Raw genomic sequence first — 27,131 nt, 5'->3', positions numbered from 1 at the left:
CTGCAGTCAATGATGAAGATACAAAGTGAAAGTGCACGTGCTTGCGCCACGTGAGATCCGTTTAATCCCGCGCGTCTCGGGAAACTTGTCCTACTTCTTCTTGTTCTCGTTCTTGTAAGGAGCAGCAACAAGTGTTCTCCTCCTCATCAGCTTCCTCCTCCTTCTCGCAGTGATCTCAGCAGCCTGACAGCGTCGGCCTGGAGTGGTGACGTCACGGGATACGCCCCCCTCTCCGGAAAAGCACTGCCGGAGGAGGAGGAAGAGGAGCAGGTGAACTTTCACATGGAAGTTGTTGAGATTGGAATGGAAATGTCTTAACGTGAAGAAAAGTGAGGATCTTTGCTAGACTTTGAGTTAAGTTGGACCAGAACCAGCAGAACCATCAAATGGCACAACCAGGCCACCAAAACTAACCTTGTGACGGCTAGGTCATGTCGTCAGAAACACAGGTGCATTTCATGTTTTATTGTGTGCTTTGTAGCCTCTTGTCAATTGTGTGTGATTTGTTGGGGGGAAAAGCAAGTTTTCTGCGTGCGTTGTGTAGCGATGTTTTTTTTTGTTGTTGTTGCTTGGCGCATTCCTGTGACGTCACGATATGGCCCATTATACATTATAATTGTCATAGGAGTACGTGAATAATGAAAAAAATGAAAAACAATGAGCGCTTAACACTCACAATTACGAGAGCACCTGAACGCCTCACCGCACAGAGCGCATAGTCATAGCAGAGAGAAGGAAAGTTCTTCATTGCTCTGTGTGAGGTATATAAATAAGTAAATTTCATGATTATGTTGTGTATAAAGAGTGTTTCATCTTGAAGGTTTCATTTATATCGGTGTTCCAATCCCCCCCGTGAAAACCTGTCGACGTATGTGCGTGTCAGGATGAGAGTATAGATTCCCCTTAAAATGAGGTTTTATCGCTGCTTGTATGTATTTTTGTACTTTGGATACTGCTTTATCATGTTTGTTCAACTTTCCCTTTCAATTTGGTATCAAATTAATATGCAGGTTTAAATCATAGCGATTGCAAGTGGACAAAAGTGAAGCTCAAGTTCAACCCATTCAAACGGAGGGATCCCAACATTCGGCTGAAATAAAAGATATGTAGGACGAATACTTAGATACTTTATTCATCTCCAGGAGATATTGACATTTTATCCATTTATTAGTGCTCATGTAAAACTTTTATCAAAATGTAACCATCCAAAATACAAATTTTTGAACTTACTATAAAATTAATTAACCAGTTAGTCATGTTTAATAGTTCAATCTAATGAAAATTAAAAATATTTTGTCTTTTTAAGTGTGCAGGAGTAGGGGTGCATGCTTTGAAGTCAAATGCCTGAAGGGGTCCGCGACTGTGAAAAGTTTGGGAACCACTGGGCTCGAAGAAGCTGCTTGAAAACATACAAGTGAAAATTCAAATATGGGAATTACAGTAGTACCTCGCATAACGTAAACCTCCTTTTACATAAATTCCACTGAACATAAAGAATTTATGTAAAGTTTTTGCTTCGTTTTACAGAAGAAATTCCATATAACATAAAGTGTCAAGTCAGTGCAAGTCTTTTTTTTTTCAATTAACTTTATTAATGCTTCAAGTCAGTGCAAGTTCAGACTAACACTTGGTGACGCCTTCTGACGCATCACGCTCTCATTGACTGATTTCCAGGGCACCGCCTCCGCTCTCATCTCATTGGCTGATTTTCGGGGCACCACCTGCGCTCTCATCTCATTGGCTGAGTTATACAAGCACGTACATGAGTTTGTGTGAGAGACAGGCTTGTCCCTTCAACCTCCTTCCTCTTTGTAGTCCCCCTGAAACTAACCTAAACAATTAAGTTAAGTTACAAATTAAAATTTTGCACACAGTATTATCGTGTAGTGCGTGTGCGTTTGTCTGTGAGACCAGCTGACTCTTAGACTCTTTGAGTTGCGTTTCGACTCAGGCTAGTCCTCCTCCTCCTTCCTGCCTCCACTTGCACTCCTGATCAAGACATCTCGTGAACGGTAAGATTGTTTTTGTTTTTTTATTCATTTACATTAGTCTTATTTATTACCTTATTTTATATTGGAATGTTACTGTACTATGTTTATGCTAATGTTTTCTTATATTTTCCCACCATATTTGGCGGGCTTTGAATATTTTGAAGTGCCATATGGGTGAGTTTGGGAAGATCTTGGAACGGATTAGGCTATTTACATGTATTTTACGCTTCTTATAACATAAAATCCCTATAACATAAAGGCTCTCGGAACGGATTATTTACGTTGTAGGGGCGTCTACTGTATAGTGTAGACAATTCACAAAATAAATGGTTAACAATATTAACAAATTAATTCAATTAAAATGAATTAATAATAAACATGGAATATTACATTATAAACAAAGGGTTTTTAAAAAATATTCAGCTTGTTTTTTGTCCATAAATTTTGCCAGATGACCTGAGTTCTTTGTGAAAAGTGGGGAAGGATGTTTTTTTTGTTGTTTAAACACATTTTTGAATGGAAAAAATGGACCCATCCATTCATCCATCTTCTGTGCCGCTTATCCTCACGAGAGTTGCGAGGGGTATGCTGGAGCCTATCCCAGTTGACTGTGGGTGAGAGGCAGGGTACACCTTGGTCACAAGTCAATTGCAGTGAAAAATGTACCCATTACAATTATTGTATTTAAGACATTTTCATATTTCTTTTCTTTTCTTTGAGTACCAGAGATATTATCACTTGCAGACAATTAAAGTAGATTTTGAATCTTGTGGAAAATGCACGACTGTACATTATCCCACAGACTATAGCACATACTATTCATGAAATAATATTCAATGACTCAATATCCCGTAACAAAATTAAGAAATGTTATTATCAATTATTGCTGTAAAAGCTTTAGCTTTAGTACCATACCAGTACTTTTTTTACTTGAATGACATTGAACATTGATTACACAGATTTAGTGATTTTTGCCTTTAATTTGTTGATCATGATTAGAATTAAAATAAAAATACAGGACATATAACACAACGTAAGACAATGTATCAATATCAACAAATATTGCAATTATTCCTTTTTATTACATATAATTGTTTGACCAAATAAAGAAAAAACGATTGGCCCTCATTCAAATCCTTTGGCTATTTGCCCCCAGAGTGTCCAAAAACATATTCCCTGACTTTGTTAACAATATAGTAATATATGCAATATATTTCACCAAAATAAAAATGTTTCTGAAAATATACACAGAAGAGAATTGAATAATATAGATCTCATCACTCGATATCAATACTACCCTGGTATCAATATTATGCCCCAGGCTCAAGAATAGTACTTAGTAAGGTCAGATTTTGAGAAAATGTTGCATTAGCAAATAGATAAGTAGCCTATAAGCAGCCTACTGTATATTCCCTGCCTTCATCCCTGCCCGTGCAGTGCTGGGGTTGCAACATGCCAATATAAAGCACTTCTGTGGTTGCGTTTTCAGGCTGTGACAAAATGCGCATGACAGCTGGTGAATGTGTTTTTGTGTGGACGTACTTTTTTTTTTTTTACTTTACTCGTGTGGATGGGCCTTTTTTTTGTTTTACTCCAGAGTAGTGGAAATGTGCAGTTTTGAAAATATCTTGTTTGTGTTCGTTCATTCCTGCTTGAAATGTCTACTTTCCGATCTCTGAAAGTATCCTAACTGCTGATTGGATGAGCCAGGAAAAGGGAGGGGGAGACGGGTGCGGATATACAGTATGACTATGGTTGTTTTGGCCTGGGTGTTTGTTTCAAGAAAGCGATGGTTGATTGACCACCTCCTCATCATTCTCTCGACGTTCCAGCAAAAGCTACAGTATTTTATATCAACACAGAAACATCACAATCCCCGAGTTGTTTGATCGAGAAGAGTTTACAGCTGTGGAATGGGCCGATCACGTGTTGTCCAGCAGGCTTTGTTGGAGTTAAACTGATTTTGACTGTGTTATGCCTCGTTAAGGTGTTATTTTGTATAGACATGGTGTAATAGTTTTAAAGTGTGTTTTTTTTCTAGTCGTGTACAGTTAAGTTATTGTTACTTTTGGTCTGAATCTGGCACCCTTATTAAAAAGAGTAGTTGATTACGCAGACTGTTGCAAGCACTTTGCCCAGGATATGGGCTAACTCAATGCTATTTTCCAAATACAGTCAAACCTGTCTTAGCGGCCACCTTTATAGAACGACCACCTGCCTATAGCAGCCACTGAAAAATCCCCCGCAGCAAATTTACTTGTTATAGACCCTGTGTATAGCAGTCATCTGTCTAACGCGGCCAGCGGCCACCCATTTTGTCTCCCTTGGTCAATATCTGACCGCATATAGCGGCCAAAATACCAACTCAAGTAGAAGCTTCATGCACGAAAAAGTTTTGTTTTTCAATCAATGAAGCCGTCGTGTGTAGACTTTAATTACTGAGTCCTAGCTCAGTCACAATCATTCACAAGATCCACACAAACCATCAGTTGTTCCATATAAAAAAACGTCTTCTTTTGAGCTTGCTATTTCCTGGTCAAACATGTAACTTTAAGACCATTTGCACCAAAACATTACCGCAAAGTAGGCTGGGAACAGGACGTGCTCCCAGCGACGCTACAATACAATACAATACTGGATGCACGCTAAAACCATGCTGGCATATGTTTTTAAAAAGCAGCGGGAGCAAAACTGAGTTCGGTTGTACTTAATTGAAGTATTTTAGAATGTACTCACGTTATTTTTGATCAATCCTCATCCACAAATCCATCAAAGTCCTCATCTTCTGTATTCGACACAAAAAAGCCGTCTTCTTTGCCGTTCGCTTAACTTGTCAGTGTTATTCAGTAAGGGCGACCTGACTCCAGCAAAGAAGGAAACTTCTCCTGTTGCTTCTGCCAACTTTATTTATTGAACGCGCCCACCAGAGAGCAGCTCAGAACACACACACATCCAGTCTCGTCTCTCCTTCTGCTTGCCCACAAGGTAAAGGTTAAACAAGCCCCACCACATAGCTGTCCAGGCAATGCCTGTAACAAGTGACACCGTTTATTTCCTGGTGTGAGACGATGTGCACTGGTCAATACTGTAATGCCGCTTGTTGTGGGGAATGAGAGACTCACGTCGCCGATGCACTTTAATGGCTTTATTAACAGCGGAGAACACTGCAGGACTTTACATCCACGCCAACATAAACACACTTCCCAACTCTCTCCAAACTCACAGCTAGCACTGAGCCTAGCTCTCCTGCTCGGGACGCCCACCGTCACTTCCCGTCACTTCCTGATGAACTAAAGCTGTAATGACACTCTGCCGTATAAAAAGTAAAATATTAAAAACAAGCGTAAGACATTACTAGCACAGCTTTGTTCTGTGGGTCGTGGATAATAACAAGCCTAGTAGTGCTGTACAACTTTTATCCACAGTCCCACAGTGCTCTCTACTGGTCAACATGAATTTTTTTTTCCCTTTTTTTTCTTTTTTTTTCCTCTACTGGTCAACATTCAAACTGGACGCCAACCTGTCTATAGAGGCCACCTGTCTATAGCGGCCACTTTTGCAGTCTCCCTCTGGTGGCCGCTAACTAAGTTTGACTGTAGTTCTGCGGGCTGCCTGCAGGCCCGAGTTTGACATGTATGCACTAGATATATTCTCAGAATCTATCCATCAATCCGTTTTCTATACCGCTTCTCCTCTTTAGAGTCGTGGGGATATCCCAGCCTATCCCAGCTGACTTCAGGCGACAGGTGGGGTACACCCTGGACTGGTCGCCAGCCAATCGCAGGGCACATATAGACAAACAACCATTCACACTCACATTCATACCTATGGACAATTTAGAGTCTCCAATTAACCTAACATGCATGTTTTTGGAATGTGGGAGGAAACCCGGAGAAAACCCACGAACGCACGGGGAGAACATGCAAACTCCACACAGAAATGCCCGGGGGAGAATCAACTGTGATCTCCAGACTGTGACTGTGTGGCCAACATGCTAACCACTAGACCACCGTGCAGCCCTAATAAATATCTAATCTAATAAATATAATCTAATAAATATATAATAATAATACGTGTTTTCATGCCAAATTTCAAAGCTAGCTCAACGGGGGCTGCTGTCCACTTGTCTATGCAGAAACTGCATAGCTCTGTCAGTGTCAATCACTGCCAGTCAAACAACATACCCGTTGTGGCCGATTTTTTAAAAATGTGTGTTATATCAGATACTCAATGAACTCCTTTGCAGGGGACTCTGGCTCCCAAATGAATATAGTGCCAGCCGACAGTGTTTATTCTGTAGTTGCTGGAAAACGAATGTAGACATGTATGTAGTAACAATGTACAATGTATTAATAACTACTCATCAAAACACAGTATACAGTCAAACCTGTCTTAGCAGCCACCTGTATAGAACGGCCACCTGCCTATAGCGACCACTGAAATATTCCCCCGTGGAAAATTTACGTGTTGTAGACCCTGTGTATAGCGGTCACCTGTCTAATGTGGCCAGCGGCCACCCATTTTGTATCCCTTGGTCAATATCTGACCGCATATAGAGGCCAAAATGCCGACTCAAGCAGAAGCTTCATGCACAAAAAAGTTTTTTTTTTTTTAAGCAATGAAGCTGTCGTGTGTAGACTTTAATTACTGAGTCCTAGCTCAGTCACAATCATTCACAAGATCCACACAAACTGTCAGTTGTTCCACATAAAAGAAGCCGTCTTCTTTGGAGCTTGTTGCAGACAGTGACACCGTTTATTTCCTGGTGTGAGACAATGTGCACTGGTCAGTACTGTAATGCCGCTTGTTGTGGGGAAGGAGAGACTCATGTCGCTGATGCGCTTTAATTGCTTTATTAACAGCGGTTTATTAACCTAGTAGTTCTTTACAACTTTTATCCGCAGTCCCACAGTGCCCTCTACTGGTCAACATGTAACAGTATAATTATATGTATCTGCAAACACAACAAGCTTCTAATCACCGACATGTTAATATGTGCGCGCACAAATTCAAAATGGCCACCAACCTGTATATAACGGCCACCTGCCTATAGCGGCCACTTTTGCCGTTTCCTTTTAGTGGCCGCTATAGACAGGTTTGACTGTACATGAATGTTGTTATTGTTGTGAATATTGCTCTTTCTTCGCTTTGTTGTGCATCCATTGATGTATTTTGATGAATCTGGTTCCCAGAAAGTGTTCTTGGCGTGACATCACGGCCAAGGTGGCGGCGGTACAGAAAACTTGCCGGGGGGTGTTTGATAATTACAACTTCATTTCACTCGTATTTTATAGTTGTTTACTTGCGGATGACAGTAAACGTTTTATTCAGTCAATACTTTTTAAATGACTTTTTTCAAACATTTTTTGGTGTCGTGATCACTTTAAAGCAGTAGAAATGTCAAATGTACGTTTTTTTAGTGCAGTGTTGGTTAGCAGCGACATTCTGATGGCCTGACTTTGTTTTTTTTCTTTGTAACTTATCTGTGCAGCGCTGCAAGGTCACTGTGTTTCATTTCACACGCTGACCTCGTTTTCCTCTTCCATTTAAAGTGGACCTGGCTGGTCCGCGTGGATGAAGAGACAGAGTCTGTTGAAGGCGACAAAGGTCAGTCACATTCATTGATGTCTTTCTTTCAACCTCACAGCAGAGCAGACACAGTCAAAGGCCGACAATATATCTATTTGATATACTCTATATGTACTTAACAGACAGCAGACCTCAGACTAAATGATAATACAAAAGGTGATAAAGTCCAGAATGTAATAGAATGTGATATTCTCTTCAAACAGGGGTGTCCAAAACTTTTCCACAACTTTTCCACATCTTAATTATAAGATACGAAATGTTGAATTGGTGAAATGATAAATGGTCTTTCAATTGTATAGCGCTTTTCCACCTCCAAGGCTCTCTAAGTGCTTTGTGAGCACATTTACCTACAGGGGGTTCAGTATCTTGCCCAAGGATACTTCACAAATACTTCACAATCACAGGAGGATGGAGGATCGAACCCACAACCTTCAGGTCAGACGTTGGTTGAGCATGGTGGCTCCTCATGGACAGTGTATCCTTGTACTGTTTCTTAAAGTGACTCATGTTAGTACATTGTTTGAATTTGTTGCTCAATGAGCAAGAAATGAACGATAGGATTGGATCAAGTCATTTTTCCATGAATCCTTCTGTCTAAGTGGGAATTGTTGTTGTGGTTCGTACATTCTTGTGAGTCCTGTCCAATTATTTTCTGATGATGATTCTATTTGCCCCCCCCCCTACATCATGCAGCAGGAGGGGTGGCTGGGGCGAGGAGGAACTGAGTGTTCCTTCTTCTCTGCTTGCCTTTGCTCCACTTGCATGGACAGAAAAGGAACATGCCCCTCACCACTGTGTCTCTACAAACTGTCTCTGATTTTACAATTCTTCCTTTAATCACGTCGGAAGTACTTCAGGCCGCCCTCAGTGCTCTGGCTGCTCCGTGGCTAATGACGGCTCGGCAGAACAGCTCGGATCTGGCGCTTGCCATCGGTGCAACAATAGTTTGGATGTTAGTGGGGGTGCAAGGAGGGGACTGAGTTTTAGAATCACTGCGCTTCACATTGAACCATGAAACCATGGAAGACACTTTTATGCAAGTTAAAAATGATGAAGGTTCATCAGGTTGTCAGTCAAAATATCTTATTCAACAACAAAACCAATGCTACAAAGGCACTCGTCAGCCATGTTTATGTTTGAGACTCGTAAGGTCAAAACCCTTGAGGTGGTATGGTTTGTGTATCTGTGTAGGCTCTCAGTCGTACAGGAGTTGTCCATCGAGGAAAAGGCTTCTTGAGACGTCATCTGTACTTCTGTGAAGAAGGTGTCGGACGTTTCGCTCCTCATCCGAAGAGCTTCGTCAGCGAACTAATAAGTGCTGGTAGCTTAGGCCTTAAATACAGTAAGAGTGGGTGGAATTGGTGTGCCAACACCCTCCTCCTATTGGTTCCTTACACTAAGCCTGGGCGGAGTAGTGGTATAATCCTATCCTGTTATTAACACCTCCGATAAAAGGGAAGTGTCGCTCCCTGAATAGGGTATGAACGACTCTGATACTGGCTCGTTAGCATCTATTGTTCTGGCTCGGCCCTGCCTTCACCTCATTTGCAAGACTAAGAGCTGTGGGTTTTGGTCTCAGTAACCTGCTGAACACAGGGTCCAAATTAAACCTCAAACCACCATTCCGATTCAATGATGGGTTCTGTTGTTTGACAAAAATAGCTTCCTTTACTCCTCTTTCAAACCATCTGTTTTCTTTGGCCAAAAGCTTTGGCTGACGAAGCTCTTCGGATGAGGAGCGAAACGTCCGACACCTTCTTCACAGAAGTACAGATGACGCCGCAAGAAGCCTTTTCCTTTGTGTACCAAAGAAAATCAAGGTGAAGATTTGGTTCAAGGTGCAGATACAAAAATAGTTTTCATCGTTCGCCAAGACACCAGGAAGTACTCTGCTGGTTAACAAACACACAGTATTTGTCATTTATTTCAATGTGCAGGCGGGCCTGGTGCTGCGTCTCGTGGTTGTGTTACAACATTGCATGGCTGCGACGTTTTGTGGTTACCTTTTGTGCTGCAATGTTTGGTGTTACAACGTTACGTGATTATGACTAGGGTTTGCATGCAGTCTCGAGCGCTGATGGGAACCGGGCCTAACATTCCCATTCTCCCGGGATCGTAGACATTTTTTAATTCCTAGTTTTGATGCTCAGTCCGCCCACCAGAAGAAATAGCTGCGAACACCAACAAAGAAGAAGCCGACGAGCACCAACAAAGAAGACGCAGCCAAAAAGTTTGGTTTCAAGGAAAACTTTTTCCACTTTTTTGTGAATTTTGCCCATCATCCACAATCCTGATGTGAAACATGACCACACATGTCTTTCTCTTTTCTGTACGTTTTAAGAGAGAAAAACAGCTAAAAAACAGCTAGCATGTAAGCGCTAACAATGCATGTAAGGGGACATACCTACGACTATCCATCCATCCATTTTCTATGCCGCTCATCCTAAACCTACCACTATAAAGTCCTAAAAAACACTTCCAGAAAAGGCCAAGAATGCTCTACTTACATAACTGACTTGTATATGAACCAAGCTACAGCGACATTAAACAACTGTTTTTCTGGAGTAGTGACGCAGCGCCTCACGCCACTACAGGACCCACGAATGGGCCAACTCCAAAAGAATGCAATAGGACACCAATCTGTACTGACTACGAAACAAGAACAAGCATGTGAACAACTACGAATAGACAACCAAATTATCAGTAAAGTGTTAGCCCACGGCTAGATGGGCTGTGTTGTGATATCACGTGTTATGTCCTCCATGTATCAGAATCAATATCATGGTGACTTACTCGATGGACAGTTGCCAGTCTGGTCCAGCCAGTCTGGGGAGTCTTTTCAGTTAAATTTGGGGAGGTGGAAAAAAGTTTCCATCACTGTAGGATTTGTTAGCGCTAAGAATTCTTCATTCGTTGTGATACAGTCTCTTGGAGCGATGTCCTCCTCGCCATACACACGCAGCCTTTCCATCGACGGTAACACTGTATGCAGCAGAAACACTCCATTTCTGTCGGCATGGCTTTGCAAACTCCACATTTACACCACCAAGTCATGCCGGTGTAATGACTTGCCTCCCATCTGCTACAAAGTTTCACTCTCTCTTCTTGTGGGCTCAGCTTCTAAAACCTGTAATTCATCCTCTGTATAGTCAGGCTCGAAAAAATAAGGTCGTGGATCCTCATTAGTCCAAAAGTAGTCGTCAGGGGCATCCATGATTAGTAGTTGCAAACAGACACGTGCTTCCTATGCCGCTCTTTAGTGGGCTATGTGAAATAAAGGCGCCCAGGAAAGAAGTTCCGGTAATGTTTAAAATGATCAAAATACGGGAAAATACTGTAAGTATCACATATTATCATGTGTACCTGGTACTGAATGGTCACAGCATGTATAGAAAACATTGTTGTTGTGTAGAGGGCTTTATAGTCAAAATAGGTGTGTCCCATGACTTGCGTTGTTAGCTGCCTTTTGCTCTTTTTCTCACTTTAGAACGCACAGAAAAGGGAAAGACGTGTGCTCATGTTTCACATCAGGATTGTGGATGATGTTTTCCTTTTAGCTTCGTTGAAACAAAGAGCCGTCGGCTCAGCGCAACATCATGCAGAGGTGCACGACCAACATGCTTAAACACCTCCGGATTCATGGCGTAGAAATCACACAGTGCTTCCGTTTTTGATGTGCTACGTCAGACTTCCTCTGAAGCAGAATCATGGAAGTCAAACAATAAGTACAAAATAAGGATGACAGGATGTCATAAAAAATAGCTTACACAAACAAATGATACTCGTGCTAATACGGTAGCTCAACTCAAATATCCAGCTTGTGTACTTTTCAAAGACAAATCTTTTGCAAGTTGTTTGTTTGATATTGTGCACCCAAGTTAGTGCATGTTTAAGTGCCTGCAGCAACACACGCTCACTCATAAACAACAGCATGTGTGTTTTCATGAGCTTTTCACAAGTAAACATCTTTTGTGAAAGTGTACTCCTGTGGAAAGACACTTCATAACAGTGTAGTATTCAAGTTGAATGGTTTGATATTTTTCTACTGGTTGAAAATAGCCCTGTGAGAAATTCATAGTAAAGTTGGTAAAAAGTTCATATCATGAAAAAATTCATGGAGAAGTTCAGACATTTCATCCTGGCTAGCTTCCTCGGTTAAACCATGCAAATGTTTATGAACCTGCCTCTTCAAAGCATCACAATTCCAGAATTGTTAGAAACTGGAAATGAAGTAAGGAAATAAAACCGGAACTGGAATTTTTCAAATTGAAACGATGCCCAGCCCGAGCTATGATGCACTCACATAAATTATTAATACCAAGGGTGTCACGAGAAAATTAACTCGATAATTTTGCCGGCCTCCATATATTGCCGTGTGAATGCTTGTCTGTTTTCCTCGTCTCTCACCTCCAAACAGGCAGGAATAGGGTTCACTCAGCACCTAGATGCTTCATAGAGCAACGGTGAACAGAGTGAGACCTCTTGTCAGTCATACAGTCACTTTGTCTCTGTGGAGGGGACGGGGCCGCGAGCTTACACACAGCAAAAGAGTGGAGCCTTGTGAGGAGCAATGCTAAGTTACAAAGTCAAAATTAGGAGAGAAAAACATGCTGACAAACCAAATGCCGCAGCCCCTGTGTGGTATTGTTAATAACGAGCAAGGTGAGCACCTCAACACAAACGAGCCAGTGTGCCAAACATAAAAGGCAACAGAACGAGCTTGCCCACCTCAAACATATCCACCCGACCCAGTTTACCCATCAGCACATGGAGATGCAGAGCGTTCATTCTGACAGTCAGCGCTCACTGAGACGTGTAGTTGGCAAAGTAAATACAAGCGGAACAGCTCAAAATGATGTGTTCACAGAAAGTCACCGCAAAAACAAATGCTGCTCTTTAACACAGTTGAAAAGACAGATTTTCAAGAAATGCTGCAAACGTTACAAACGGTACACATTGCCTGAGAAAGTACGTCACAAATGCCAATTCCACAACTTGACAACACTGAAATGTGACATATTAATTTAAATATTTCATTATTATGATTTATTATGATATATTATCATAACAGTGGTTTATTTGGTTTCTAAAAATGTTAACAATAATATTGTTTGGCGTCAATAAACATCTCAAAACACACCTGCATTAGTTTGTGACTCCGTTAAAAAGGTTGTTTGTCTAATCATATTTTGCCATTGTACTTTTTTAATGAATGTTAAAATCTCGTCTTGTTTCGTTCTTGTGCATTATCTTGTCTCATGAGTTGAGTGTCTCGTGGCACCCCTAATTAATTCTGTACAAAAAAAGGGACTGTACGCACCGTGGAAGAATACGTAAGCGGAAGAATACGTAGTGGCGCCTTGCCACATTGAGAAAGGACGTCACTTTTGTTCTTTTGAAGTAACCTTTTTGTCTCCCAAGCATGAGGCGGACCCGACTGATTGATGGTGGTGCGTCAAAGAAAAGGATGAAAGTGAAAAGCGAAGTGAAATCTGACGTTGTAAAATGCTCAGAAATGGAGAAACGCTGATCAACATTGGTTGCATGCCCGGTTCAAGCTGCTCAAGCACCCCAACCATCATGGATGATAAAGATGGTATCTTTGGACATGTGCTCCTCTGAAATGGACTATGATAACTTCGCAGTGTAGTGGTCTCATTATTGACATGTCATCCTCCTAATAAGCCTGTCTCTCCCTTCCTTGCAACGCCCCTTTCAGGTGCAAGACAACCAAAGGGATACAAGCAAGGAGTTGTTCTGAACTGTCACAAACTGCATTGAAGACAAATAAAACAAGCTATCAGATGTTATATGAAATGTAATACTTACGATTTGGATGACTTTTGGTCATAAGCTTGGTTCCCGTGGTTACCACAAGTCCCTGACGGACGCAGCGCTTTTGTTCTCGCTGCAAAGATGCGTTGATTCATTTGTGTAATAAAAAGAGCATGAGATCATGTTCCTCCCTCCCAAATGTTTCGTCTCAAGCATCTTTGAGCTTTAATTGTCAAGCGGACGCCAACACAGGGAGAGCGGCGTGGGAGTGACGAGGAGCGCCAGGACAGGTTGCCTTGAACTTTCCTACCTTCAGTCCCTCCTCCCCCCTACTCCAGTCTGGGAAATTTAAGGATTTCAGGAAATTCTCTGGCAGGACATGAGCTGCTGGAGGTCCTTGACCAGGAGACACAAAGACTGGTGGACATTTAAGAGACACTCATTAACTTTATGATCACGTTTGTTAGTTTAGCATCCCATGAATCTGGAGAGGAGAATATCGACAGGAAGTTACATGAAGTAAGAATCAAAGCAGTAAAGCCAAGTTTAGACTGCTTTGTTGTTTCTACCTTACAGCGGTTAGAGGTTTGCTTTTCCTTTGGCTTTTACATCTTTTTATGACACTTATTCCAAAAGAACAAAAAAGAAAAAGAGTCGTGTAGACAGGAAGTTACATGAAGACAGGAAGTTACTTGAAGTTTCCGTCGTAGAAGTAAAGCCAAGTGTAGACACTGTTTTGCTTTTTTCGCCTGAAAGTGGTTAGCTGTTTGCTTGTTCTTTGGCTTTCATGTGTTTTTTTGTGACCAGAAGAATACAGAATAATAATATAGACAGGAAGTTAGACAGTGAAATAACAGTCACAGCAATCCAATTAAGTTTTGATATTATTATGTTGCTTTTATAACCTTACAGAGCTTGGTGGTTTGCTTTTTCTTTGGCTTGTATGCCTTTTTGTGCCACGTACTGAAAAAGATGATTATAGACAGGAAGTTGTGTGAAGTAGCATTCAAAGCAGCAAAGCCAAATTTACATAGACATACTAAACTTGACCTTTTAGTGGTTAATGGGTTGCTTTTTCTTTGGCTTTTATGTCTTTTTTATGCCACTTATTCCAAAAGAACACAGAAGAATAAAACAAGTTAGACAGTGAAATAATAGTCACAATAAAAACAAATGTACATAGACTGATTAGTCATTTTACCCTCCAGTGGTTTGCTTTTTCTTTGGCTTTTATGTCTTTATGTACCACTTATTTGAGAAGAACACAGAAGAAGAATATAGACAGGAAGTTAGACAGTGAAGTAACAGTCAAAGCAGTAAAGTTTGGATATTATTGTTTTTACTTCACAGTGGTTCACTTCTTTTTAAACTTTTCAGTTGAAAAGAGACTCCATCATGACCATCATGACCATCATGACCATCACGTTCATCATCATCGTGTTGTCTCCTCCGGCTGTGCTTTAAAAGACACGAGCTTAGTCAAAAGACACTAGTGAGTCACGGTACAGCTTGCCGCATGTCAGCGTTCGTCTTCACGAGGCCTTGCCGGCTTATTTACGACACGGTTGGCATCCAAGAACACCGAGTACCACGCAGCGCGCGTCACCGTCTGAAGGTCCACTAGATAAAATACGATCACCAAGACCTGAAGAAGGAAGGGAAATAATCTTCAATTGAAAGAGGTTGTTAGCAAGATGCTAACCGCATGAAGCTGCCATCAAATGTCACCTGACCTTCCCAGGAAGGAACTTTTTTGTCTTTAAAGTTTTTGGGAGATTTTCAGCACAGCTTTTGGTCTTCACGGAGCGCCAGCGTTTAGTCTCATTAATTCTCAGGCCCCTCTAGTAAACAGACTTTTATGAGGGCACACACGTGGAAACGTAGCCGAATGTTTGCTCAGTCAGAATAAATTCTGGAGCTTGAATATTCATGCCAGGAGAGCTAATACTTTCATTTGACTGTGGCTTTCTCTCTGTTAGCCTTTTTTATTAGACGTGTCTCCTCCTCTTCTCCTCCAAAGATCTGCTCTTCACGGACAGACGCTCTCCAATGACGCTATTCACTGAGCTCTCAGTGGACAATGTAGGAGGAGGAGGTTCATACCATGCTTGAACTCTGCTTTCTGTCGCCATCTTTCTCTGGCCATTGTTCTACTCGGCCACAAAAGGCCTTTTAGTGTCCAGATGTGATGGAAAATGAAATCCACAGTAAAAAAAAAAAAAAAAAAAAAAACATGAGAGGAGTGAGACTGACAAAGGAGGCGGATGCTCCATCAGAGAGACGTTGCGGCGTCTATTTGCGTCATCGCCTGACATTCTTCAGCATCTCCAATATGTGCTTGTTGTTGCTATCTATCACAAGAGCGTTGCTTCTAAGCCGTGTTGTTTGCAGGGTGATGTCGTCGGGCAGGCGCTCCAGAATTGGGAATGGTTGTTGTAGCAGCCCTGAGCATCAATAACCAAATGTCGAGTTCGACGGATACAACTTCATTCCTTCGTTGGTTACCGTGAAAGCAAAACACATTGCAAACATCAAAATCAATACTATTTAAAACATTGACATTTTTCACATCTTAACATTTACAATTCACAACAAATAGCATTTAATATATACTGTGTTCAGGACATTTTATTAAACCCACATACACACACCCTAGTAGCCCTTTAATGCAGCAACAATGGCACATCACTAATATTTGAATACCTCATACTTCACTTTGCCTACCGAGGGTGCAAATTAGATGTGAATAGCCGCGTCGAAAGGCCACGTTTACGCGAGCTCGGACCACCCGCAGTCACTGATACACAAACACACATAAATGCTGGGCTTACTGACAAACAACACAACAATTTTGTGAAGATTTATCTATTTGCTTCACAAAAAGCAGTGCCTTTTCCTCACATTCACAGCCATTAAGGTAACAAAAAAAAACTTACCAACAATGCATTTCAAAATAACATAAAATGTCTCATTTTTTCATCTGCACAGTACGATCACAGTGACGGCTAGACTCCTTGAAGTGAATGGAACACAAGTAAAGTGAATTGCAAGAAAAGCTGTTGTACACGGTATAAGTACAATTGTTTGGGTTTCATCCATACAAGCGGTTGAAGGCTGATACTTCAGCTGCTTCCAGTGCCCTTGTATGGCCCATAAAAATGAACATTATCAGCATGAACAGACTTTATTCTCATATACATCCCAGAACACATGAATCTATAATAGAGAGAGTTTAAACGCATATCACAACCGATGAAGTACTTCAAATGCAATGCAATACAGTACGCAGCCAAAATGTTTTACGGATCTGCATTGGCACACATTTTGTTCCCCTGACAAGAGATATTATCTGTCCTATATTACAGTACTCTCAAAGCAAAAGCATGAAAATACCCACGGAGGACCCCAATCTCACACAGCATCTGCAATATGGAATAACTGGTGCACATTGAATGTCCAGTATTCTTGGCCATACAATATGGGAACTTGTCTAACAAACATTATCAGCGAAATCAACCTCTATTCCATTTTCCTCCGCTTATCCGGCTCGCGGGGGCAGCAGTCTCAGTGGGGAAGCGCAGGCTTCCCGGTCCCTGGCCACCTCCTCCAGCTCCACCGGGAGGACACCAAGGCGTTCCCAGGCCAGCTGTGAGACATAATGTTGTAGGTCCTAGGCCCTTCTCCCGGCTGGGCATGCCCGGAACACCTCACCAGGGAGGCGTCCGGGTGGCATCCGGACTAGATGCCCAAGCCACCTCAACTGGCTCCTCTCGATGCGAAAGAGCAGCGGCTCTACTCTGAGCTCCTCCCGGATGACCGAGCGCCTCACACTGTCTCTTACGGTGAATCCAGCTGGCCTACGGCGGAAACTCATTTCCTTGGCGGGTGCTTCACCTTTTTTGATGGCTTGTATTTAATTACCGAATAAATGAATGAAGCAAGAAGCATTTAAATGCGCACACTTATTTGCTTAAATATCGCGATCATGTTGGGATAGGCTCCAGCATGCCCCCGCGACCCTAATGAGGAGAAGCGGCATAGAAGATGGATGGATGGATGTTTGTCAACAGGATCTCTTCTACAAATGAAGTGTGTTATGAAACAGAACTGGTGATCGCGGATGCTTGAAAGTTGGCGCTGAGACAAATGCAAATGAGACAAATAGAACTGCTCCGTGATTAAGGCAAGTCCGAACATCTACGTTGCTCGATCTGACAAATCTGATCAAATGTGGAATTACTACAGCTTCTGCTTGGACATCAACAAGTGACAAGCACCTGTGAGTTGGATTGCCAGGTGTGCCTAAAGCACTTAATGTGCGCTTCTAATAATGCTTTGCGCACTGCCACTTTCATAGTTCTGTATGTGTCATTCGTAGTAGTGATGCCATAGTTCAGTCTGATTGGCTTCTGGCTGCCTTGTTCTCGCGATACAGCTTTTCTCCAAATGAGAAATCTCGTCACATTTGAATCTAATAACCTGTAGTGTGTACCTGTTTAGGAATACTTGAGGATATTTAACAGTATACTGTTTCTTTTTCTGACCTACCTTTCTTCCAACATGAATATCCTACGCTTGTTAAAAAATGGCAAAAAGTGACGAAATATGAGTGGATTGTTCAGAATTTCGAATGGCAATTTAACAGAGCATGATGATGATGATGATGATGATTGCTTTACTGTGAGACAGTAAACGATGAAGTTTCCCCTCCTCAGCAAGACAAGATAATTCCTGTCCGCGTCTTTCAAAGAATCTTAAAACTTTTCAGAAGCACAAATATGGAGCTGATTTGTGCCAAGTCGTTTTTGTGCCGCATAAATAATCTGGATTTAACCAAGCGGTTTGATACAGGCTGTAGTCATGAAAGTTACCGGTAGGTGGCAGTCAAGTATCATGAGATGTGTGCACTGAGTGTTGAGAAACATAGCAGACTGTTTTTTAGATGCTCATCCTTTAATTATTTAACTTTATTTTCTTTATCCTCAGCCTTCAAGAACACAGTTGAGCTTTGTGTGTTCTTTTGTGTGTTGCGCCTCCGACTTTTGACCCCCACGATGAAGACACTCTTCTTATGTGTTGTACCGCTGGAGACCACCTCAAAGGAAAGAAAACAGCTCATTGGCTTTAATATGTTGGCCGCGCTTCTCTCCACTAGAGGGCACTAAAGACAACAAGTTTGAAGAGGAGAGATTATATTATTCGTCTTTTGAGTGCATAAGTGCGTTCACACTTGAGCAGTGGTTCTCAACTGGTTTGGCTGCAGGACCCATTATAACCATTCAATGGTAGGTGCATGGCGAACCCAATTACAGACATTTTTTTTAAAGCAAAATTGCCAGATATGGTATTTATTTAATTTTAAAGGGACGGTTCAGTGGCTGCCCAGAAGGCGCTAACGTTTGAACGTCCCACCCCGTCCCTATCCCATCCATTTCCTGCTCCAGGCATGTAAGCTGTGCCCCAGGTAACACACACAGGCGCAGGAGACTTTGCTAAGCGCTGGCACTGTCATTTTGAGCCAGTTGCAAACAGTCCCTTTCATAAAAGATGAATTTGAGGTAGTGCAAATAACACGATGTGTTAGCACAAAACAAGCTTCACGGTCATTTCCTGGAACAATACGTTTTTATCCACAAATTCAATGATTATTTGAACAAAAAGTGTGATGTAACTGAAGGAGCTCTTCAATGATCAGTTGTTTTATTTTCTCATACTCTCCTTCAAGAGACTGTGCGTGCACGGCCGTATGTCTTCCACCTGCACGTTACCTCCATATTTGGCTCTAATGTCAAGCAGCTATGATGAAGCCTTACCCTTCTACGACAGCAAGGGGTCTTAAATCTTGGCTGCACATGCAAGCAACTTTGTTGGTCAAACAAGGCTTGACGCCCGATAATAATTTGTGTTTGACGAATGAAGATGTGCTTAGCTGGTTCTTTTCGGGAATTTTCCTCGCAAGTGTCCCTCTTGAGACCACTCGACCCTGACTCATTGGTGTGCAGTACTTGACTAAGACTAAACACGTTTTACAAGCAGCATAGAGGGTTAACACCGCCACACTCGACTCTCACGAAGTTCCGTAATATTGGCAGTTCTGTGCACTAAATAGGTCGTTATTTCTGATTATAAATCATTGATTATAAGACAGTGCCACATCGCTTTCTCTGTTTGTGGTCGCTCCTTCCATCGCTGCTCTTTGAATTCTAGCAGAAAGCAGCAACTGGAAGCGCTGTTGGCCTCTGGGCCATGGAGTTCTTTTGACTTCCATTCCAATGTGGGCATACTAAAAGAATATTACACAATAAAACGTGTTGTTTCCCGTGTTGGTGCTCCATTGACAGCAAACTTGGCGCATTTAGTGACTTAGTGCGCCATGTACACACTATACAGTACTGAGCTGTACTGACAGAAGAACAATGGATACCTGCACATTTGCGATTCGGCAATCACAGCCGCGCAAATTTGCAGATTTTTGTTTAAAAAAATACAAAAATTCCCAGAATTTTTTTTCCACAGAAAACACATCTCAAACATCCTAAGATAGTAATTATTTCTAAATAGATGATAAGACAGTCGTCCCTCACTACATCGCGGTTTGAACATCGTTCCCCCACTCTTATCGCGTTTTTTCCAAAATGATTTAATTAATAAATGATGCTCTTTTGTGGTTGACAAATATAAGAACAAATATTGAAAGATAAGTCATGTGAAGTAGTCTGGCCACTAGGCGTCAGTAATGTTACATTGACCAGACATGACATTAGTTTACATTACCATCACACTGCCCGTAGTCAGCCATGGCTTGTCCGACATGATTGAGTGAAAAAAGTTTCTCCTCTCAGTCCGTGTGGAAGTGGTAAATTTTTGGCTTCTTACTTTGTCCTTCTTCCCCACTCCATTTGAAACACTTTGTTAAGTTTAGAATAAGTAAATTGGAGAGGTTAACTAGTTAGCTCGGTAGATCGCTATGCTCGCGGCAGCCGTCTCTTATGTCCCTGCAGTGATCTTGTAGCCTGCGCAAGGTGTTGTAAACAAAGAATAATAGGAGTGTAAAACTGACTCTTGGGCTCTACAGGGCTCTAATAATGGTAAAGATTGTATTTAGAAAGTCATAAACAGGTTTTCTATGCTCTAACTATGAAAATATTCTGTTATTAATAATAATATTGAATAATATTGAACCCTACTTTGCAGAAATTCACTTATCACAGTCAGTTCTGGAACCAAATTCCCACGATAAACGAGGGACGACTGTACAAGTAAAATATACAGCATACACGTACAACTGCTAAAGAAGCTCACAGTGTTTACATGCTCATACTTCACTAATAATGTTTTTTTCACAATTTCTTTGACGGTCCTTGAACGCACCGTAGATGTGTGCTGAGATGCAAAAGTTTGTTTGCCTAGCTTCCACAGTCATGGTTCATCTTACATTATCATCATCAGTGGTGAGGATCCACACCAAGGGTGTCCTGATACAGCTTTTTGACTATTGCAGCCTTGAGTAGGGGCTGATACCAATATTGATCCTATACCAGCAGTAATTTTTGTAGATCAAGTTACCTCTTGCTATTTTGTTAGCATATTAGCACACGCTGTTGGCTCTACCTGGGTGCTGCTGGACAGAAGTAGTGGGATTGCGTTTGGAATGGACTGCTTGTATTGGAGTGCTTACATCGGAGATTTTAGATGCAGGCCAATATAATCAGATAACTGGTTTTTTTTGGGGGGGGTTGCTGATATCAGATCGGGACAGCCCTAACCTATACATTTTATACTTTTAATGGTTTTAATAAGTGCGTGAGGCATATTTAGGGCTTAAACTTGGATTGTGTCTTGAGTGAACAATGGCAATTGAAGAGAGAAGAGGAAGATTCTAGGGGTGAATCTAACCCAATAATTCCAACGGTCACTTGTATTGCAAATGTTGATTTGAAAGGGGAAAAGAATGTCAATGTCAATGTCAAGCCACCAGGAGGGTTTGGAGCGGGAGGAGCGAAAATAGAAAAATAGATTTTTATAGGCGTGTCAATTACTCGCGTATTTTTGCCGTTCACTGGTGGTTCCGGCTCGTAACCCCAGCGAAAAGCGGAGATGTACTGTCATGGATTTGGGACAGCACTACACCGTCAAAATTTGCGCACTCAAGAACCAAGTAGGCCACGCAGTGTACTTATTGAAGTGTACTGATTTCCATTTGAGACACAGCAACGCACTTAACAGTGTTAACAAACCATATTAAGAAGTGTCAAAATGTGACTTAACAACAGTTCGTAAAGGTTTTACGATGGCAATAGTTTGACGTTCGACCATATTACTTCTATTTAGATTATTTCGACGTACAACAGATTGGTTTTTAATGAATTGTTCTGGGCTCAAATGTACAAAGCATTCAAAAACGTTTTCTTCCTTCCTTTTCCTTGTGATACGCTGCCTCTCTCATTCCTTCCAACCTTCCTGCATCCTTTTTCCTTATCTCCTTCCTTACACCGTTTCTGTCCTTTCTTTGATTCTTCCGCTGTACCTTCACATCATGTCCAACATTAAAAGAAAAAGAAACGTAAAGGCTTTCATTGTTGGATTTGCAGATGACCTATTATCGCTCCTAAAGGTCGTAGAGTTCAAGGCCTCGGCTCGCGTCCACTCAGGGTCATTTAGGTCCTAACCTTTCACCCCTCCTGCTACAACTGGTGTCTAACGTCAACTCAGTAAGTCAGGGGGTGTCCAAACATTTTCCAGTGAAGGTCACATACATAAAAAAAAGGATGGGGGCCACTTTGATAAGTTTTGGACATTAAAGATGCTAAAAGCAATCCAGTGTAAAATAGGCTTGTTGACGAAATACACAATAGAGGCCGATGTATTTTTCTTAATTATTTTTGTCATCTAAAATTTTAATTAATTATTATTTTATTTAATGTAATTATTAATTAATTATTTTATGATTATTACAATACTTTATAAATATTATATATATTTTCAATGTTTTTTATTTGTATTTTTGTCAGTTATAATAGTAGCTGATGGATTACGTATTTAATTTTAATGTACAATTTCAAAAAAAAAATTTTTTGTCAAGTAAATTAATGACTGTAGATGACAGGCAGCTAGGTTTTGTTGTTGTTTACTTTTTAAGTTATTTAATTTGCAATCGTATTTAAATTATTCTTAATTATCCGAATGGAGACAAAAAAAAATCGCAAAGAAATTTTTTATGTAGCAAACAAAATTTTTATTATTTTATACTTCTACTCTACAATATTTTTTAAATGTAAAAATTCCTGGCTAATGGGATTTTTAAAAAGAATAATATTATTATTATTATATTTGTTCGGCCTGTCACGATAATAAATTTTGCTGGTTGATAATTGTACAACAAATTATCATTGATAATCGATAAAATCGTCAACATTTTTAGAGACCATTTTTTAAATTAATTATTGTCGTGAGAGGTGTAATCCACATTTGAACCACTAGATGGTACTCAAGTATAGTGTGTGAGCCACATTAGCTCGGCACAGAAGTTACCTGTATGTATGTTGTTTAAAATGTATGCCATATTTGCCATATTGAATGGTTGCCTTTCTTTTGCAATGTAGCGAGCGACACTGTCTGTGAGCGTGCACCATTTTGCACTGTTTTGTTTATATTTACTTGACTGATGAAACGCCCCAGTAAGCGTTGACTGTCGGGACGAAGGCTCCGCTGCCCGAGGCACCTCCATTGGTCATTTTTTAAAAACCAAAACATTCCCACCCTGGGGAAGTTGGCAGTGGCATTCGCCTCAGAAACCATCGTTTCTGTCCCTTCATTCATGCTAGCGTATGTCCTCTGTAGCCACTCACTAGTAGCCCTGCCTTCACAAAGAGGCTGAATGACGCCGTTCATTCCACCATAGAACCAGTGCGCACAGACAGATAGATGCAGAGTGAACCCTCTGTGTGGCACAGAGAGACGAGCAGATGAAACACACAAGCATACATGCGCATGTCATTTTATTGAGGGCGTCATAATTATCGACCTGTTTTTTTTATTGTTGTTCGATTAATGGATGAATTAATATTAATTGGAAATGACAGACAGCATGTTTTTAAACGTTGTTTATTATTCAATATCCAAATCGAGGCCGGTAAACAAAATTTACATAGCAAAAAACTTTATTCTTATTTTATCGTTTTGTAATAAATTCCTGGCTAATGTGTTTTTTTTTTTAAGTCAATTACATTTCTAATTGTAGATAACGGACAGCTATGTTTTTTTTTAAGTTGTTTAATTTGGAAGTTCTTCACATTATCTTTGAATATCCAAAACGAGGCAAAAATTACACACAAACATATTTTACCAAGCTGACAACTTTTATAGTTTTGTAACTGCATTTTTGAAATGTACAGCTAAATAGTTTGATTTTCAGTTTTATTTCAGTTATTCTTGAAGTGGAAGTAGGTTGTCCTGCAGTAAGCGTCTGATTGGACCATTTACACGTCATTAGAACAGCCTTAATGAGAAGGCTAAATATAGACGCAACAGCGTGTGTGTGTGAGCATACATTGACAAGCGTGTTTGTCTTGTGTTCACTATTGCTGGGTGTTTCTTGTGTAACTATTCGACGCCGAAACCTTGTCATTTCAGAATCAAATTATTCCATTTTTTAATTTAGATTTTAGAATAAAATGATAGCAGCTAGCTTGCCAAATCATAAGACGCCTGTCGGTCAACAAAAGTGGATTGTTTCTAATAAGAGTTGTGAAGGCTGTCTTTTTCTTGAACATGTTTAATGACGAAAGTGAAGAACAGAAGCTTCTGAATGAAACGTTTAGTCCGCCACGTCCTTTCAAAGCAAAGCAAACATTGTCTTTATTTGCTCGTAAAATTCAATCTGCCAGTGAAGTGTTTGTGCCGCTCAAGTGACGCGCACAAGTGTTTGGGCTGAGGGGGTCAAGTGGTGTGTGTGTGTGTGTGTGAGAGTGTGTTGGGGGGGGAGTATGGGAAGAGGTTACAGTCTGGAGCAGCTGCGGTAACACACACAACACAAGCACTCACAGTTGTACAGTATTTAAACACACATGCAGAGCTAGTTGTCAGGTATCAGGTGTCGCTCTACAACAACACACCTGAGAGACCGCCTCAGAGAACTCACAGCGTCAAAAAATTGAAAAAAATAGAATTAAAGGTCTTTTATGGGGTTATTTTGTAATACTTACATTTTATTTGGAAAAAGATTGTATAGTATAACAGAAGAAGAGTATTAGTCATCAATTCAACATAATAGTTTTTCTAATTATTATTAGTAGTAGCAATTACATAATAATACTAGTAATAGTAACACTTACTGTTATAATGCCCCGCAACCCTAATGAGGATAAGCGGCATAGAAAATAAATGGATGGATAATTAAATAATAATAATAATTATTGTATTAATACAATAATTATAGTAAATAATAATGATATTAATAATGATCATTAGTATTATTATATTATATTTGACACGATCGACTTAGGCCGGGTTTTGGATTCCAAGATGCGGAGAATGAGCACGACACGAGATAACAGAAAAAAGAAAGAATTGAATACAAAAAGTTTTCTCTCCTGCCCTCGCTTTTCTTGGCGGTGTTTTTTGTTCTTACCTTTTTGGCTGGTGCCCTGCTAGATGTTCTGTTTAGCATTTTTGGACTGTCTGTGTCCAAACTAAGCAGGACTAACCTTAGCAAGGCAGACAGGACACTGCGGGATGGCACGCAGGAACAATATTACGAAGTACAAAACGACCAGTAAGTAAACCACGGATGCAGGTAAGGCAGAACAATACGCAGGTGAGAGCAGAGAACAAACTGGCGCTGGACTGCTGCCTTGCAGACAGTACCCCCCCTCTTATAAGGCGCCCCCTGGCGGCATACCTGGTTTATTGGGATGGAGAGAGTGGAAGTCACTGATGAGTGTTGGGTCCAGGATACAGGATCGAGTGACCCAGGAGCGCTCCTCTGGTCCGTATCCCTCCCAGTCAACCAGATACTGCACCCACGTACCCCTTCTCCTCGAGTCCAAGATGGCCTTCACTGTATAAGCTGGGTCGAGGACCTTGACACAAGCTAACCCATGTTTGGCGACAACGCCAGAATCAAACAAGCAGTCATCAACCCCCGAGTCAATAAGAGCCGTAATCTTAATCTTACTGTCCCCTCAAAAATAATCCCCTCCAGATGAAGTCTGTTTGTCCATGTGGGCTCCCGAACCCCTAATGGTGTACACACAGGGAGCCAGTGGGCAACGATCCCCTCCGTCAGGTTGATCCCGAGATGATACTGGCTCACCCTTGCCTGAGTCTTCTGGAGGAATCCCAGAGCGCGGAGGCTGTCGCGCTGAGCACTTGGCAATGTGGTGATCTGGTCCCCTGCAGTCCAGGCAGAGACAGAGTCAGCGCTGGCGTGACCTCTCCGCGGAGGTAGGGCGTCGTCCTCTTAGCTGCATAGGAACCTTGGTGGAGCCGGAAGCGGCCTTCTCGGGGGGTTACCTCCATGCAGCAGTCGTCGCAAGGGAAGATGGTTGTTTTGGGTGTTTGGTGTAACGTGGTTTGGACGCTCCTCCTCGGTGTGTTCCCGGTCACGTTCCCGTAACCGGTTAACCAGGCGGATGGCTAGATCGATAAGCTCGCCCAGCGACCTAGTGTCGTTGCGCACCGCGAGCTCATCCTTTATTCGCCTATGTAATGCCTTCTGAAAAATTCCTCTTCGAGCGACCTCATCATAGCCACTCTCCGCAGCCAGCACCTGGAAGTCAATAGAAAAACATGCCACAGACCTCGCCCCCTGCTTGAGGTCTAATAAGCGGTTCCCAGCCTCACACCCCCTAATGGGGTGGTCAAAAACCTTTTTCATCTCCAAAAGGAAGATAGGCAACTAAGTCCAAATGGTTGGTTTGGCTTTACTTATAGCCACCACGCATGATGCGGCTATGTCCGTCAGTAGGCTCATGATAAATGCAACCTTAGATGAGTCACAGGCATAAGTGACTGGTTGCTGGTCAAAAATAAGTGAGCACTGGTGTAAAAACTGCTCACAGGAAACTGATTCTCTGGAAAAGTGTGAGGGTTGAGGAATATCGGGCTCACGGCTAGAAAAAATTCTGGGCTCGGTGGCAGGTGGTAGAACAGGGTTAGCCACACTGTGAGTGGTGGGGGTCCCTTCTGGAAGTCCAGGTGTGAGTGGTCGCTCAAGGCGCTGATATAGCGCACCTACACTGGTGGCAAGCGCCGAAATGGCGTCCATTATCTCCCGTAGGCACTTCTCGTGATTTGCGACCAGCTGTCCCTGATGTGACAAGGTGGAACGCAGGTGCTCAAACTCCGCGGGATCCATAGCTGGCCAGTTTGTTCTGACACGATCGGCTTAGGCCGAGGTTTGGATGCCAAGATGCGGAGAATGAGCACGACACGAGATAACAGGAAAAATAAATAATTTAATACAAAACAGGAGAAAACACAGACAGTCCAAAAATGATAAACAGAAAATCTCAGGGCACTAGCCAAAAAGGTAAGAACAAAAAACACAAGGGCAGGAGAAAAAATACAACAACTCAAAGCACTGCAGAAAACTAAGCAAGACTAACCTTAGCAAGGCAGACGGGAATGACTGCGGGATGGCGCACAGGAACAACATTACAAAGTACAAAACGACAGCAGTAAGTAAACCCCGGATGCAGGTAAGGCAGAACAATACGCAGGTGACAGCAGAGAACAAACTGGCGCTGGACTGCTGCCTAGCAGCAGCTAATGAAG

General features: G+C 41.6%; 1 protein-coding gene and 1 long non-coding RNA gene across 4 annotated transcripts in view; one reads left to right on the top strand and one right to left on the bottom strand.

The window, feature by feature from the left end:
- The window catches only part of esr2b (estrogen receptor 2b), a 34,680-nt gene extending 21,064 nt beyond the window's left edge, over positions 1-13,616 (bottom strand). Inside the window, exons 1-3 of one of the 2 annotated variants that reach the window (XM_054797295.1) lie at positions 13,410-13,616; positions 7,520-7,580; positions 95-243 (exon numbers count right to left, since the gene is read on the bottom strand). In XM_054797295.1, the coding sequence (XP_054653270.1) occupies positions 95-243; positions 7,520-7,537 (167 nt within the window). In that variant the 5' untranslated portion in view covers positions 7,538-7,580; positions 13,410-13,616. The remainder of the gene's footprint in view (positions 1-94; positions 244-7,519; positions 7,581-13,409) is intronic. The other variant, XM_054797296.1, reaches the window with a different exon arrangement.
- Positions 66-17,238, top strand: LOC129192881 (uncharacterized). Of its 2 annotated transcripts, XR_008573516.1 has the most exons (4): positions 66-449; positions 1,675-2,012; positions 7,544-7,598; positions 13,002-17,238. It is a non-coding gene; the product is annotated as an uncharacterized LOC129192881 (long non-coding RNA). The 2 variants fall into 2 exon arrangements; XR_008573515.1 differs by having other exon boundaries at positions 66-2,012.
- Positions 17,239-27,131: the final 9,893 nt, after the last annotated feature.

Source organism: Dunckerocampus dactyliophorus, chromosome 13 (genome assembly GCF_027744805.1).
Source record: "Dunckerocampus dactyliophorus isolate RoL2022-P2 chromosome 13, RoL_Ddac_1.1, whole genome shotgun sequence".
Taxonomy (NCBI): Eukaryota; Metazoa; Chordata; class Actinopteri; order Syngnathiformes; family Syngnathidae; genus Dunckerocampus; species Dunckerocampus dactyliophorus.
Note: the sequence above shows the minus strand (reverse complement) of the source record. Positions and strands in the feature narration are given on the sequence as shown.